General features: G+C 36.7%; 1 protein-coding gene across 2 annotated transcripts in view; it reads right to left on the bottom strand.

Annotated features, from left to right (window-relative positions):
- The window catches only part of Xirp2 (xin actin binding repeat containing 2), a 79,145-nt gene that overhangs the window by 20,265 nt on the left and 42,308 nt on the right, over window positions 1–16,572 (bottom strand). For both annotated transcript variants that reach the window (XM_021152804.2, XM_021152794.2), the window contains exons 4-5: window positions 1,357–1,443; window positions 906–978 (exon numbers count right to left, since the gene is read on the bottom strand). In XM_021152804.2, the coding sequence (XP_021008463.1) occupies window positions 906–978; window positions 1,357–1,443 (160 nt within the window). The remainder of the gene's footprint in view (window positions 1–905; window positions 979–1,356; window positions 1,444–16,572) is intronic.

Genomic DNA, 16,572 nt, shown 5'->3' with positions numbered 1-16,572 from the left:
ACACACACACACAAACACACACACACTACAAAAATAAAAATAAACTTTAAAAGATATTTGGAGTGGTTATTTCTGGATGGGGATATTTTCAAAACTTCTACAACTGTGTTCCAATTCTATACTCAGTAAAAATAAAACATCTTAAAGAACAAAAGAAGTAATGGAGGCCTACTTTTCTTATTTGTTTGTTTGCCTTTGAATATTTTGAGAAGATTTCTGTTTATAGTCCAGGCTGGGCTACACCTTACTGTATAGCACAGGTTGTCCTTGAACCTGCAGCAATCCTTTTGCTTGAACCTCCTAAATGCCAGGGTTATTAGCACGAGTCATCAAGCCTGACAGCTAGAATACTGTTGTAAGCAGCAAGACTCAAGTGATAGTTAGGACACAGCAGGGTTAAATCTTTCCTTTCTACTTATCAGGGAAGCGAGTCTTGTACAAGTAGACAGCTGCACTTCATTTCCTGAAAACATCTAGAAATTTCCATGTAATCTCAACACTTATTTGTATGTTGAGAATTAAATATATTAGTTCCTATATTTGTTATTAATATTGATATAATGTAGGTAATTTTATTGTCAGAGTGCTTTATAAGCAATAAATTTTATTCTGGGTCCCAAGGTAAAAAAAAAAAAAAATCAGTAGCTCTTATCTTATCAACTATTTGGAGTTTAGGTGAATTTATCATAGGCCTGATGGACAAAGAGAGCTATTTAAAAGATATTACATGTACTACCAGAGACAAAATCTAATTATATGCAGAAATGCTATCTAGCCCTCTTAGGGAACATGAGTCATAGTTACTAAAGTTGCTTGGTGGGGAGGACTGGCTTTTGAAAGTCTTCCAAACCCAGACATACCCAAAGGACAAAGATAGAGCTGGACCAACAGTGCCAGGCTGTTACCTGTTTCTTGAACATATTGATGAAACTGCGAAGCTTGCTTTGTTTCCTCAGTGTGCTTTTCAAGATGTGACATCTGTGTTTAAAGACAATTTTAAAAAGAATAATTGTTTTGAAGAATTCGGTGATTTGAGCAGTGAACATAATCTGCATTTTACAGTGCTTTTCTTCTGAGAATTTGGTATGCATCAAGGGATGCTAGCTACTATTACTATTGTTTACTTTAATGTGTACTCAAGTTACAACAGAACATATGTGAACAGCCTCTAGCAGCAGGCATATTTTTAGGGTGCTTGTTTAATTAAAAAAATATTTCTAACTGGAAAGCAGGGTTAGACACACTGCTGTATATTTATATTAAATACATGTACTAAAACATATGCTTATAGCAAAGTCAGAAATTCTACACAGTTCTGAAGGCCATTTGAAAATCACTGTGCTCTTAGGTAATTACCATTTCTGCTTTGAAGACATCAGTTCCATGTCCTTTAGAAACTTCTTGTTCATTCCTTCTTATTTCTTGACTGCTGTGGATTGCCTCCTGAAGATGAGCAATTTGACATATAAACAGACTGACAATTCTTAAGGAACACCTGAAAAGGAACTATTTTATTAATGTAGTTTCAGTAATAGATAAATCTGAAAAGAGGAGGGAGGGGAGAAGAAGAATTAGAAGAGGAGGAGGAGGAAGAGGAAGAAGAGGAGGGGGTGATGAAGAAGAGGAGGATGAAGAAGAGGTGGAGGAATAGGAGAAGGAGGAAGAAGAAGAGGAGGAGGATGAAGATGAGGAGGATGGAGAGAAGGAGGAGGAGAAGGAGGAGGAGCAAAAGGAGAAGGAGAAAAAGCAGGATCAGGATCATGGCACCAGCTGCTGCCAAAACACAATGCTGTAAATATAGTTATTTACAATGAAATGGTGTTAGCTAATTATTTTACACTTATGTTCAGAAATTTTGATTAAGTCTCACTGGGTATTGACAGATGTAAAAAACGCATCAACTCATTTCTACAGGCCCTATGGGAGACCTTCTTCCTTTGTCTTTGGAAGCTTCTAGAAGCTGTCAATTTCCTTTGGTCAAGGCCTTCTCTTTTGTCTAGCTAAGGTTATTTCTCCCAATCACATTTCTGATGTCATCTTTAACTTCTAAGGACATTTGTGTTTATGCTGGACTGACCTGAATGGACCTGAATTTTCTTATCATAGAGTCAGGTGACTGATAGCTTTATTTAATCTGCAATCTTAATTCTGAATTGTAAAATAATTTAAGTCATTAAAAAATTCTGGAGATGAAAATACAAATATCTTTAGAAGCCATTGTCCTATCTACTTCCTCTTGTAAGTATCTATGTTCAGCGTGTGAATAAAGATGAAAATTTTGCAAATTCATAAAGAAAATATATTTTGCTGTTTATTAGACATGTTATCATATGTCCATGAACTATTTCAATTTTTACATTGATTATCCAGTACAATGAGACACTACTGGGAGTGCCACAGCCTTGTTGGAGTAGGTGTGGTCTTGTTGGAGGAAGTATGTCACTGTTGGGGTGGGCTTTGAGACTTTTCTCCTAGCCACATTGGAGAGAGTTATATCCTGCCTGCCTTCCGATCAGAGGTTGAACTCTCAGCTCCTCCAGCACCATGACTGCCTAGACACTGCCATGTTTCCTGCCTTGATGGTACTGAACTGAACCTCTGAACCTGTAAGCTATCCTCAATTAAATGTCTTTTGTAAGAGTTACCTTGGTGATGGGATGTCTTTTCACAGCAATGGACCCTAACTAAAACAACCATGTTTATTGTCGCTCTGTTCATAATAGCTAGAAATTGGAAACAACAGAATTTCGAATAAAGAAAAAGGGGTACATTTACACAATGGAGTATTGCTCAGCGGATAAAAAAAAGTATACTTTGAAATTTTCAGGCAACTGGACAGATTTAGAAACAGTTATCCTGGTTGAGATAACTCAGTCTGACTGAGATAGCTTTCTAATACTCACAAAGATAAATATGATATGTATTTGTTTATATATGGATATTAGCCATTAAGTAAATGGTAAAGATGCTACAATTTATAGACACAAAGAGATTAGGTGTAGAGGAAGGAACTAGGGGAAGACACATGAATCTCCCTGGGGGAGGGAAATAGAATAGATTTTATGGGTGGATTGCATGTGTCTGTCGGGGAATATGGGATTAGGAAGAGAAGGTGTGAAAGAGGAGGGAAGTTAGGGTTTAGGGAGGTAATAAGGAAAGAGACAACTAGAATTGAGGAACATTTGAGGAGTAGTATGGAAACCTCGTTCAGTGTAAACCTCCTTAAATATATAAAGGCAATCCTAGTGAAGACTTCAAATAATGGAGGAGACAGAGTCTCAACTGGCCAGCTATTGTCAACAAACAAAGACTCCAGTATTGGGACTCAGTTACATACAATTGAGCTGTTGGCCAAAGGGATCTGATAGAAATTGATAAACAATTCAGGCTGTTGCCAAGACAATACCTTGCTCTCCATAAACTGACAGCAAGACCATATAGGTGAAGACAACTTCCACACAACTCATTCAACACGGTGAGCTGGTGCCTACATAGAGCCTTCACTTCTATGTTCTAGTGTCTTTGATATAGTAAGGTACTCTGCAGACTACCAAAATAGAAAAATAAACACCAAGCCCAGCTACAAACCCTTTGATCTACAATGCTGCCCTTCATACAAATAGGCTAGGTCAATGGTGGCACAAAAGCTTTGGGAATGACCAGCAAGCATCTGATTTGGCTTACAGCTCACTCCATGAGATGCTGCCCAAATCCTACTTTGTGTATATGACCAAGAACCAGAGATTAGATAGCCCAGAGACCTAGGGTAAAACCAAATACAACTTATCTTTTAAACCATAGTAACAAAATGGCACCTAATGTTATTCTGTTAGACTCATAGATAAGTGTCTTAATCAGCCAACATCAGAGCGGCTTCCTTCTGCAGCAGATGGGAACAAATACAGAGACCCACAGCCAGATTTTACACCAAGAGCCAGAGACATCTTGGAACACACAGCTCTAAATAGTATGTCTCCATCAAATTCCTCTCATCAGAGTTCAGGGAGCCCCAGGAAAGAGAAGAGTGTAATATGTGTGTGTGTTGTGTGTGTGTGTGTGTGTGTGTGTGTGTGTGTTATGTGGTGGGGGTTAGGCATTGAGGATAGTAGGTTTGTAAGTCGCTCTAAATCAAATGAGCAAAGTTCATATAAAGTCACAGAGACTGAGGCTTAGACATGTCTGTACCAGGTTCACTGGGCATATATTATGTTATATATTGTTTCTGTTTTTTCTATTTTTTATAGCACTTGTGAGTGTGTGAACAAATGAGTTTCTGATTCTTGTGCCTTCTCTTGTGTTCTTTTTCTTTTGTTTGTTTGCCTTATCCAATTATTAAGTGATTGGTTTTTTTGTTTGTTTTCTCTCATTATATTTTATTTTGTTGTGTTTTGTAGTTATCTCTTGCAAGGCTGTTCTTCTCTAATAGGAGACAGAAGGCAGTAGATCTAGATGGGAATGGAGGTTGAGGAAGAACTAGGAGGAATAGGGGGAGGGAAAACTGTGATCAGAAAATACTGTATGAGAAGGGATTATTTTCAATAAAGGGGGAATACTACTTAAAAAAAATAAAAGTTTGGAAAACTGTGATTTAAAGATTTAGGTCATAAATAAAGAGAATTATAGGAATTTGTGAAAATATATAGAAAATGGGGATGTGCTCAGCTGGTTTTCTAAGAATGCATGTGTTTGGAGTTATGTAAAATTGGACTCTCACATTTTTATTCATGCCTAAGTGATTAATGCTACTTTTGAGATTTGATTTTTTTTAATATATATATTTTTTATTATGTATTTTCCTCAATTACATTTCCAATGCTATCCCAAAAGTCCCCCATACCCTCCCCCCTACTTCCCTACCCACCCATTCCCATTTTTTGGCCCTGGCTTTCCCCTGTACTGGGGCATATAAAGTTTGTGTGTCCAATGGGCCTCTCTTTCCAGTGATGGCCGACTAGGCCATATTTTGATACATATGCAGCTAGAGTCAAGAGCTCTGGGGTACTGGTTAGTTAAAAAATTATTTGCTAATAGTAAGAACAATTGAGTGAGCTTAGGCATATTACTTTTGTTAAGTAACGAAATAGTTAAGAATTAAAGGATATATTTACAGTGAGGTAATAGTTTTGAAGTATCAGTTTGTAACCTTGTAAGGAATAAAATTAATTCATGGCAGCTTGCTTTTGACTGAATCTTTTGTATTTACATTATACATATAGGGTGTAACTTATGTGGCTTCCCACAGGGGTATTTGGCATGCCAGGTTAGACATCTGATAAACTAAGCAACAGGTATTCATTGATTTAGAGATATGTAGGACAATCTAATTCTATTATAGTTTTCCAGGAAAGAGAATTTAAAACTGTTGCCTCAGAAATCAACAAAGTATAGTGGAAAATCTGGGGCTTATATTTTAAACGTTATGGGACATTTTATTAAGATGAAGCAGACCACTGGATACGTTTTTTTTTTTGTTTGTTTGTTTGTTTTCCTAAAGAGAATAGCTTCCAATCCCTAGTTAAGAACTTGTATACTTCAAATGACATGAGGTAAATGCTTGTCACATAATTTCCATTAAAGACAAGTTCACATGATGAATGAACCAGAGCAGAAAGAAAGAGAGAATAAAATAGCAAATTCCCATCAATACATTAATTCTTCTTAAACTCCTACTTGCCAGGTGTGTTGAAGATACTGAGGGACAGAACAATGAGAAAGAAGAAAAAACTACTTCTTCTAGGAGGAATGTAGAAAGGAGATGATCCACATTGTTTCCTGCAAGTTCAGAGATTCAGAATTCCATGAGACAAGATGCCTAGCATAGTCAGGCTTTACCTTTACCTAATAATAGTACTGGAAGCATCAAACAGAATGGAAAGATAAGAGGCACCCAAGACAGCAGGTGGGAAAGCACAGGGGAATAAAGGGTGACTCTTGACCAGTGACAGAGCTTTCTATCTCTAGAGAAATAACGAGAGGGCATCCTTTAGTGTTCTAATGTCGATTGGACAGTGAAAGAGCAAAGGGGATTGAGAATACAGGCAGAGCCAGGGATGGGGGAGCACTGAGGAGAACAAGTCCCTCTAAATCAAAAGAACAAAGCTCATAAGAATTCAGGAAGATCTTAGCTGAGGTGCAATGTGATCACTTTCAGGGAAGCAGGTCTCTGTCTGGAAGCTCACGTGCTGGCACCGGCCTCTAAACATACTTGTCCCAGGTAGTGATTTTTAACATTTTGGATCAGTTCCTATTACAAAAATTAATGCCTCTTCCTGCTTTTGGGAGGTGAATATCTGACAATAGCTGGTTCATATTTTAACATTGCAGTATCTGGTTAACATAAAGTAGTGGCCAATCTTCTTGGATGAGACACGTACCATCAAGTCACTATCCCTATGATTTTATAACATTTGTCAAGATGATATTTAAAATATGCTTTTATCCTGGTGCCCACAGGAATGTTAGGTTCTGATACTTGCCACCAATTGTTATTCTGAAAGAGTAAAGTGACAAAATTCTCTTGTATGAAAGACAGAGTCAAAATACTTGAGATAGCAAGTAATGGTATTTGTGATAGGAAACAATAGCCCAGACATAAATGCATTTGAGATATGTCTCAAAATTTATCACTTTTCAGAGAAAAAAATATAGTTAGCATGCACATATTCAAGAAAAACTAGCCAATGTTTATCACCTCCAAATCCATTTTCTTGTAGGAGATGGGACAACAGAGTCAATACAAGTTCACATCAATTGTATTTATAGTCGCAGGTTTTAGCTTCAGCATTTATGTGCCATTGCTAAGTAGAACTGTAATTGCTACACTAGTTTGATATGTGAGCAGCAGTGCATGTATTTTACTGTCCCCCAGTTGCCATAACTTACACAAAGTCTCTCTTAAAATATTCCAAGATTGTGCTTCTTCTGTCATTTATTCTGGTTTCCATTTGGCAAGCAGTTAATTTGAATTTTAAATTTGGCTCTTTCTTTCTAATTTTTGTTGTCTAGAGTTTAGGATTAGGTATAAGGATACATCATTACAATGCACAGGCAGCACTCAAATTACACAAATAAAATATCATAAAGAATTCTAGGCAGAGCACTACACACAAGTTCACATGGAACAATACATGAAATTGGTTGCTGAGATTAAATTCAACTAGAGACCAGGCTGAATGAGAAACACAGGCTGTTCTGATCTTAGATAGATTAGTCCATAGCTTGGCATTAAGAGTCAATATTAACTTCCTCCTGGACTGGACACATTGTAATCTCTGGCAAACCAGTAAATCACACTTTAATTCAGGTTTTCTGTTTCATTACCATTAAAAGGAAGAAGAGGCAATATATGTATATGTGTGTGTGTGTGTGTGTGTATACTTGAAAGCTGAAAGCTGAAAGACAGATTTAAGTACAATTGCCAAACTTTATTAAGGTGTATGCATGGCTTACATGTATTTGATGTCAACTCGTTTATTAACCAGGTGTATTATATACACCACAGAAAATGTTTGTATTTTGACTATTCAATTTGTTTTGGTCATTACAGGCAAAGGCATTGTTAATTTTTACCCACAAAAAATGCATATTCATTTTAAGGCAATTGGGGAAGAAAAAAATTCTCTCAGTCAAAAAAAAAATAGTTCATGCTCAGTGTCAGTTGAGACGTTTTGCATATAGCTAATCTCATTTGTAGTGACGTTAGAAAGGGTTATGCTGTGTTAACTTAGCTGCGTTTCTGTCAAGCAGACATAAATGAAAGCAAAACATGCCAGTTATCCTGAGGAAAGGAAAACATCAAGGTTCAAGATTGATAGAGCAAACAGCTCTCTTTTAAGGGCTGGGTTTAAAAACTTATGGTTGAGTCAAATATTGTTTTGATTGCATATATTCAAGTAAAAATGTTTCTCTTTGCTCTTTTAAAAAATTCTTAAAAATTTGCTAAAAGTCATAATATACTACCCGACATATACTCGCTGGATTAACGGTTTGATGTCTTTTATATTCATTATATTCCTTAAAGGCTTGACTCAAGTTTTTTTGTCGGGATGGGGGGAGGGTGAGAGGGTATTTCTAACACTTTCTCATATTAGATATTCTTGCTTTTCTTATTCCTATGACTGTCTATTTATATTTTTGTCATTTAGCTATTATACTTCACAGCTATAGTTAACAGGCATAATTGGTAGGTGAAGCTACTGAAGTTAACGCATATGATATTAAAATGGCAATTAGTTCACAAAGTTTACTCATAAAAAGGTGCTTGATTCGGATGATCAGACTGTCTGGACTGTCTACAAAACAGTAGACAGGGCAGTAGTAAGTACATCATCAGAAGGAAGAGCAGCTGTACCAAGAAACAACAAATACAAAATCAAGAAACAAATGAAGGTAGAGAATCTTCAAACCAAGAAAACACAGTTTTAACTATCCTTTTAAAATATATTAACAGTGCTTAGGAAACTAGCTCTTGGCCTTTTTTTTTTTTAATTAAACTACTATTACTCACAGAGTTTATGAATCTGAACTACACATAAACAGTGACAGGGTGATCTGGCAGAGTTATTGTAATAAGAAAACCAGATTGTGACTATTGTAATAATGGAAAATGCTTTGTTTAATTTTAAATTTATATAAATTATTAAAAAACAAGTGTTAAGTCAACTGTAAGTCCTGATTTTTTTTAATGACTCAATATACTCAGAAGCAAAATGTTACTTGTTTCAGTAATAATTACGTCCAAAACTATGAGACTTTACCACAAAATTTATTATGTTTTAAGGGGCTGAGAATTTAAACTATTTAAAAAGTTGAGATAGTGACATTCCTCTTAAAAATGATTGATTCCTCAGATGATGTCATATGCATTTATTTACTCAACAATTTGTATTGCAAGAATAACCCCGTGTGTTTGTGCTAAGCATTGGTGACATTATTATAGTCAGTTTCTGAGATCATATTTTTATCATATGGCTGTCATCTATCATGTATGCATGCATCTATCTATCTATCATCCATATATTTCCACATATAATATATATACATATTGATCTTTCTTACTTCTCTATGGATATTTGAATTTTATATAAATATGCAAACATACACATACATATTTATTGGTTAAAAAATTTCTCAGATTGAGACAAAAATACTAAATACAGACAAATGTGTGTGTGTAATTATGAAAGTTTATTGCAAGACTCTTGAAGAGAACTGTTATGCAGTTAATTTAACTCTTTCATCCAATTAGATTTTGGTCATATTTAGACATTATATCAGCCGTAAGTTTAAATAAAAGATGCTTAGTTTAAAACTGAAAAAGTATGTTTGTCTTTCTCAGGGTGGATTCTGACATTCAGGGCTAAGTTTCAGTGCTGGAACTCTGACTCTCCTCTTCTTTAAGCATACTACTTACAGAACCATCAAGTCTGAGTTTAAAAGAGCTGCAGATTTATAAAAACAGCATATAAAATATGTACTTTCAATTGAGTCATCAAACGTAGATAACACTTATTTGTCAAATGGAAAAAGCAGCTCACTATAAATATTCAACTTACAGTAAATAAAAAGTTCTCTCTAGAGACCTTTTCACAGAAGTATGTTAATACATATTATTTGAGATCCACATGAACTAAAATATCTTACAATCAGACAGAAACTAGAATCATAAATAATAATATAACAAAGGGGAATGGACAAATCTGTAAACACAGTAAAATTATCCATTAAAGTTTTAAAAAGATTAAAGATGTCTGAGCAAAAAGATAGTCAGCAAGAAGAGTTTTCCCTATATTAATTAATATAAGGCAAGAAGGAAGAATTCTACCTCTTACTCTGCAATAGCCCTTAGCTTACGCAGGCACAAGGTAGCTAGCACTATGTCAATTCCCATTCAGCCAGAGCTCTCTTTTCCGACCTGCAGACTTTGAACTGTTTCAATATTAGTATTTTTCCTATTCCTTCTAACATCATACCAATCCTATACAGCCACAATAATCTTTCTGAAAAGCACATCTGTTCATCTTATGCCTTTGTTAAAACTTCAGGGGTCCTTGGTGGCTAGAGAACAAGCCATGGTAATTCTTACATATGATATATCATTTTTTAATATCTTCCATTTCTAGATTATGTCTCCAACATCATGTACAAGTCATCCCCCATTTTATGAAGTATAGTTTCATGTTTCATATTGCATGAGTTGTCCCTCAGCTTAAATTATTCCAAGATTCACCCGAGTCTCTTCTGCCTTCAGGCATCTTTGATCTTCTATTGCTTGAGCTATTTTTTTTTAACAAGTCCAGGAACAAAAGAAAAATTAAGTCAAGTTTCAACACACACCAATTTCCCTTTAGTGGGGAAATAATGGGCTGGGGTGTGCTCTTTAAGAGAGAGGGAACAACTGTTTATATTTTGATCCTTCAAAACAATCATGATCCCTTAGACATGGGCTTATGTCTTCAGCAATGTCTAAAGACACTGGCAGAGGGTTGCTATGTGACCACGTAGCCAGTGGATCTATTGTTTTATTTTTACATGAATTACTATATAGTCAACAGCCAGTCTACAACATATAATCTAGAGATTGATTTCTACATGTTACTTTTTTCTTGACTATAAACTGTACTAAATGTTTAAATATCTCATATTTATCATTCTTACCTCCCACTTTGAAGTACAAGGGTCTATCTGATGGTATAAACAGAAAAGAATTTATCAAAGAGATGATAGGGGTGTGGTATGCATCTCAGGATTTTCTAGGAGAGCAGAACTGGGTCTGTATCCAGTTACAATGTAGAACACAGTTGCATACATTATGGTGATCTATCCTGCTTTTTTTTTTTTTTTTTTTTTTGGTTTTTCGAGACAGGGTTTCTCTGTGTAGCTGTGGCTGTCCTGGAACTCACTCTGTAGACCAGGCTGGCCTCGAACTCAGAAATCCACCTGCCTCTGCCTCCCAAGTGCTGGGATTAAAGGCATGCTCCATCTTACATCATTAACTTCTTATGCCAGTCCTCAACAGGAGGTCTGATCAGCACAGTGTAGTTCAGAGTTACAGATCCTGGATTCTAGGAAGGCTAGTGAATGTGTCTCCCTGTGTTGACAGGCTCTGTTTTTACTGAGGAGTAAAATCAAAAGACATTTGTCCAAAGATGTGATTTGTCCAAAGATCATTCATTTCTCCTCTAAAATGCATTAATCATGATTTCTGAAGCATCTTTAACCAAAATGGAAACTGGAGAAAGACAAAACGGGCCCATCATACTCACTTTTGACATTAGACAACACAGTAGACAGCACTACTCAAATCTTTGAGAGAGTTGATTTGGCTTATTTATTTGCAATGGATTTCGTATAATTTTATATGAACTGTCTGCAGACTTTGACAGCACAACTTGCTTGCTAAGGATGTTATTAAGAGTTCCTCCTACACAAACCTGACAGACTGTCCTCCCCTTCTGAGGCTGCATGGCCATCAGTGTTTTTCTGAATAAAACGACATTTTTTAATCCTTACTTAAAATCTTAACAAGAAAGATGACTGAGAAAATAGATTTGGCTTTCAAGTAAGTACCCTGGGTTTTCTGTGCAAACAAAGCATTTCATGGTAAATGCTAATTATGATTAAAGACGAGTTAGGTTAATCACTTGGGTTTTCTTTAAAATGAAGAAGATGGCAAATGTGATTGTCTGTAATTGCATGGGTGACTGTACCTACTGGTGACTCCCAAGGAGAAAAGATAAAGTTTAAAGTGATAGAACTGCTGAATTCTACCTGGAGCTCACCATCAGTTGAACCGAGGAATGAGGTAGAAGAGTCACAACTAATTTCTACTTCACATACAATCCTTGCTGGTAAGTGTTTGAGGCATAGATTGTGGAAGGGCGGAAGGAGACAGGACTCTTTCAAAATCATTTTGGCACATATCATTGGATGCACAAGGCACATTATGCTACATAATGTACAATTTCATGAACATTCTAATTTTAGAGAAATTGATTGCACATCAGCATAATAAGAAAAGGGAGGTAAAGGAGAAATAAAAAATATAATTGTAAATAAATACAAAAGGATTTGGGTGATAATAAATACCTGAAGGTTAAGGCAAGATGACCATGTGTTTGGGGCCAGTCCTGACACTGTCTTTTAAAAAAAGCTTATTCAGCAATCAAGTGGAAAAAGCTGTATGTATACTATGTTTATAGTGCACCAAGCAGCAGCACAGCAAACTTTTTAACACTCAAACACAATAAGTAAACTAGCCAATATGTATTTGCAACCTTCTTAAAGCACAGAGTCGCTGGTAAAATGTCTCATTATGATAATCCCTATAGAGTGGTGAGTCAAAAATGAAAAAGACTACAGGGGAAAGAAAGAAAGAAGAAAATTAAGATTAATTTAGGTTGTTTATAAGGCTTTTTAAATAATAATGGATGATCTAGTCTTATGATAAAAGAGTGCTAAACAGAATGCGTCACTATAGTAATGACCTCACCGAAGCCTCCAAATGCTTTGAAATGCTACAATATATTTTGCAATTTTTAGGCTGAGGATGAGGGATACATTTCAGACACTACTCAAATCTGTATAAGGCAGTGGTATTTACACAAGGACAATACATTTCTAGTGGAGTTGACTGTCCCTGTTGGTATTGATGGAGTGGCTGGTCTATTTTATATCCTATCCTATCATTGGGGAGGGAGCAGAAGTGGCATCCGTTTATCCCTTGTTACAAATGAGATGAACAACTCTTTCTTTACTATAGGTAGATTACTCAGGAGAGAAAGACAAAGAAACAAATCCAAGGAAAGTCCATTAGAAGACACAGTCTTACTCTCTGCTCTGTAATGCTGAGATTAATGAAGAATCTAGAGAAACGAAAGATTTCCCTAACAGATTTATGCAGCAGCATTGCTTTAAAGACAGAACCACTTAGCGCCTCTTCCTTTTCTCAGCCAGTGTGTTCTCCCAGTTCTTTTTTAGCATGATAATTTATTTGTAATTATGCAAATTAATAACTAAACAAACATCCAGAGAATAGACAAGCTTGACTCAATCCAATCATTTTCAACGACCCACAAGGAAGAGTTTATTTTGAGAGCTACAGGACTGAGAAGTACACCAGAATCAGCTAATAATAGCCTCCGATTTCAATTGCTTACAACAAACATCTACTTTTATAAAAGTAACCATGTGAAAAAAGCATATTTCGCAGTTTCCAATAAGTTCTGCAAGTACAATGATTCTGCCACGTGAATGTTTTCTTTTGCTCTTATGTTCTCCTTATTTCCTACAGCATACGCAAATGCAAGAACCAAAATTTGTATAGCTTGCTATTCCATTTAAACGAAACAATGAAAACACAGCAGATTTAGCTAGTATATTAGGAACATCATCCATATACATGCGATCTATGTTTACTATAGTTACACAAAATGATAGCTCATATTTCTAAGCTAGTCCTAGTTTTCTGGTAGAAGAAACAGTATAATACTATTTTAACTTTTCCTAAATGTCTGTTGTCTCTCATAACAGCCATAAAATTTCATCATGTATTTGATATGATTATCAACACCAAACACTTTTGAAAGCACCCACTGCAGTGTGGAGAGGTCATTGGGTTAAGATCTTTTTTCTTTAGGGAGCGGACTTAAGTGTTGTTTGACTGGTTCAGGCACTGTGAGGATGTCTCTGTGGTACCTTGATAAAGCAATTCTGACTCCTTTAACTTTAAAAGAGTGAAAGATATAAATGTAAGTGTGTTTGTCTTCTGTAAATTAAACTGAAACTATGTTATCTAACCACAAATAGGTCTATAGAAACAGAAACCCACAATACCATTAAGAACCAGAGATGCTGTATCTGGGACACACCAAAAATTAGGGTGAACATTGGCTTCTAACAATTTTATTTGGAAGAATGAGTAACATAAATTTCAGAAAGAAAAGCAACCAATTCTAGATTTTCTGCTTTTGTATCAGTTTTCCTAATCCTGTTTGTCCCATCCTTCATATCCTCCACATATAAAAAATTTTAAACTCCTTGAAACCACCAAGATCAGTTCATTTGTTTTTCTTCCTTTCCCTGGCCCATTTAACAGTAGAGGAATTGATGCAGAATGGATGTTCACACAGATGGCGCTATTTTGCCAGGAAGATGTAGTCCATAAAAGACTCAGGCCAATGTTCTGCACAGTGCAGGTGGAGATGAGATTCCCTGTATAATGAGGTACCAGAATGTGCTGCTGTGTGCCCAAGAGGAGGGAGGAGACAAGCCCTCGTGCTCCAGCAGGATAACTCATATACCAACAGGTTCCACCTCACAAAGCTAAAAGGCAAATTGTGAAGGAGCCATGACTGAAGCATTACAGTCACGCCTCAGCAGGCGGCTAGCAATTACCATCAACTGCATTTGGGGACAGCAGAGGTTGAGGTTATTATGCATGACTGTAGAGTAAAGTGATTGATGTGCACACAGCACAGATGTCCACCTTATCCTATTTTATGATGTGCTTTGAATCCTAGAGAAAGATTACATGTTGGTTTAGTCAGGTGAAGATCTAAACATCTACAGACACTTTTTCTACAATTACTTAATATCATTTTACACTTACAACTAAGTAAAGCTCTGTGCCATTCACAAAGCACTATTAGTGGTTTAGAAATATCAAAGCTTCCCTTTCAAGAGGCATTTAGTTCATAGATTATATAACATGGTGACTACATTATTTTCACTACAGATGGCAGTATTGAATTCGATAAATCTAAGTTTTAATCAATTCATTGAATACTGATTTAATAAACTAATGAATTTACATTATTATGAATCATTTCTACATTTCTCCAGAGCTTCTTTAAAGTCTCCTTTTCTTCACCTTTTCGTAGCCTCAGGTTGTGTTTTTTACTATAGCAGGCATCTTGAAAGGGCCAAAAGCACAAGGAGGCTCTACCATCAGGAGAGCAAAGAGTGGTAAACAGGAAGTAAGCCTCCTCCGGTGACAAAGGAAAAGAAAGATGAAGAGGAAGAAGACAGACAGAGAGAGAGAGAGAGAGAGAGAGAGAGAGAGAGAGAGNGAGAGAGAGAGAGAGAGAGAGAGAGAGAGAGAGAGAGGAGAAGGGGGAGGGAGGGACAGAGGGAGGAGAGGGAGGAGAGGAAAAGAAGGATCGATTTTGAAACAATGAAATTTGGATTAAATCTCCACCATGTTCATTGTTACAGAATAGAATGACTGAGAAAGCCAGGCATGCAGCAGGAGCCTGTATAACCCTAGCATTTGGAAATGGGGTGAAAGGATCAAGAGTTAAACACAGTTATGTAGGGAGTTCAAGGCCAGTCTGGACTACATGAGACTTTGTCATTCACAAATAAATAAACAGCCAGATACACAGACAGATAAAAGAATGATTCAGAGAGACACATCCTTCCAATCCTTGATCTGTCAAATGAATTAATTAGAACCAGCACAGAGTGTCCAGGAAATTCCACTGCCTAAGCCCAAGTGGAAATGGGCTTCAATGTCAAAATTCCTACTGAGACTCCTAGACCCAGACCAATAGGGAGGATGCTTTGATTTCAAATTCTTATATAGCAGGTATAGGTGTAGGTTTAGAAAGTGCTTTTTCAGGATGTCTGAATGGCCCAGTACATAGCCTGCTTCAGACTTAGAGGTTTATGGAAACAGCAGATATCGGACTCCTACAAACCCACCCCTGCATCCTGTAACACCAGGCAAGGTAAGGTAGGTTTATAGAAAAGGTGACTCTATCTTCCATCTTCAGAAATACAGTTCCTATTAAACTTTGGTTCCCGTTTTGCTCCACATAGCTGATCTAGGAAGCATAAAATGTGGTTAATGCACTTCACAACTTGATTAAAGGGGTGTGTCTTAGACTATAATTTTATGAGGTTTGATTTCTATTAAATAGTCTGTGACCCTGTCATGACCTACAGAGATACAGAAAGTTGGGGATGAGGGGGAAAAGGGCAGAGAAATTGATGACTGACTGGTGACAACCAGCTGCAATGTGATACAGCAAGAGAACCATGAATATAGACACCGGACAAGGAAAGGCAATAAGGGAAAGGATCTTCATGAGCCTGGCAAAATGTGTGCAAGGGTGGAGAAAAAGCAGTCCCTTCATGGAACTTGGACCTAGAAGCCCACGACAGGGCTGGAGTTGGCACTTTTACTTTTCTCTAAACTGAAGGGAATAGAGAAAAACTGTGTAGAGTTATAGTGGTCAGCTAAGGCATAGTCAGCAACTGGATGTGCTCATAACAATCAGTCAACTGACGTCTGCACGGAGCAGCTCCTGCAGATCAGCCACGCGAGTATTACAGATGTGAACCAGCGAGGCCAGGAGCAGCATTGAGCAAATATGTGGGCTTCTTATGCTGAGTCAGCACTAGCTTTGTCACTTCAGGCAGAGACACTGAGAAAGACCTATAGAGAACAAACAGGTTAAAGGGCTGGTTTTGGAAAACCAAAATCAACCCCCCTAAACAAAAACAAACAAAACAAAACAAAACAAACAAACAAACAAAAAGAAAACCCCAAACCGAAACCCAGCAACAGTG

Source organism: Mus caroli, chromosome 2 (assembly GCF_900094665.2).
Source record: "Mus caroli chromosome 2, CAROLI_EIJ_v1.1, whole genome shotgun sequence".
In the NCBI taxonomy this organism is placed as follows: domain Eukaryota; kingdom Metazoa; phylum Chordata; class Mammalia; order Rodentia; family Muridae; genus Mus; species Mus caroli.
The sequence above is the reverse complement of the archived record's forward strand: the minus strand, read 5'-3'. Positions and strand labels throughout refer to the sequence as shown.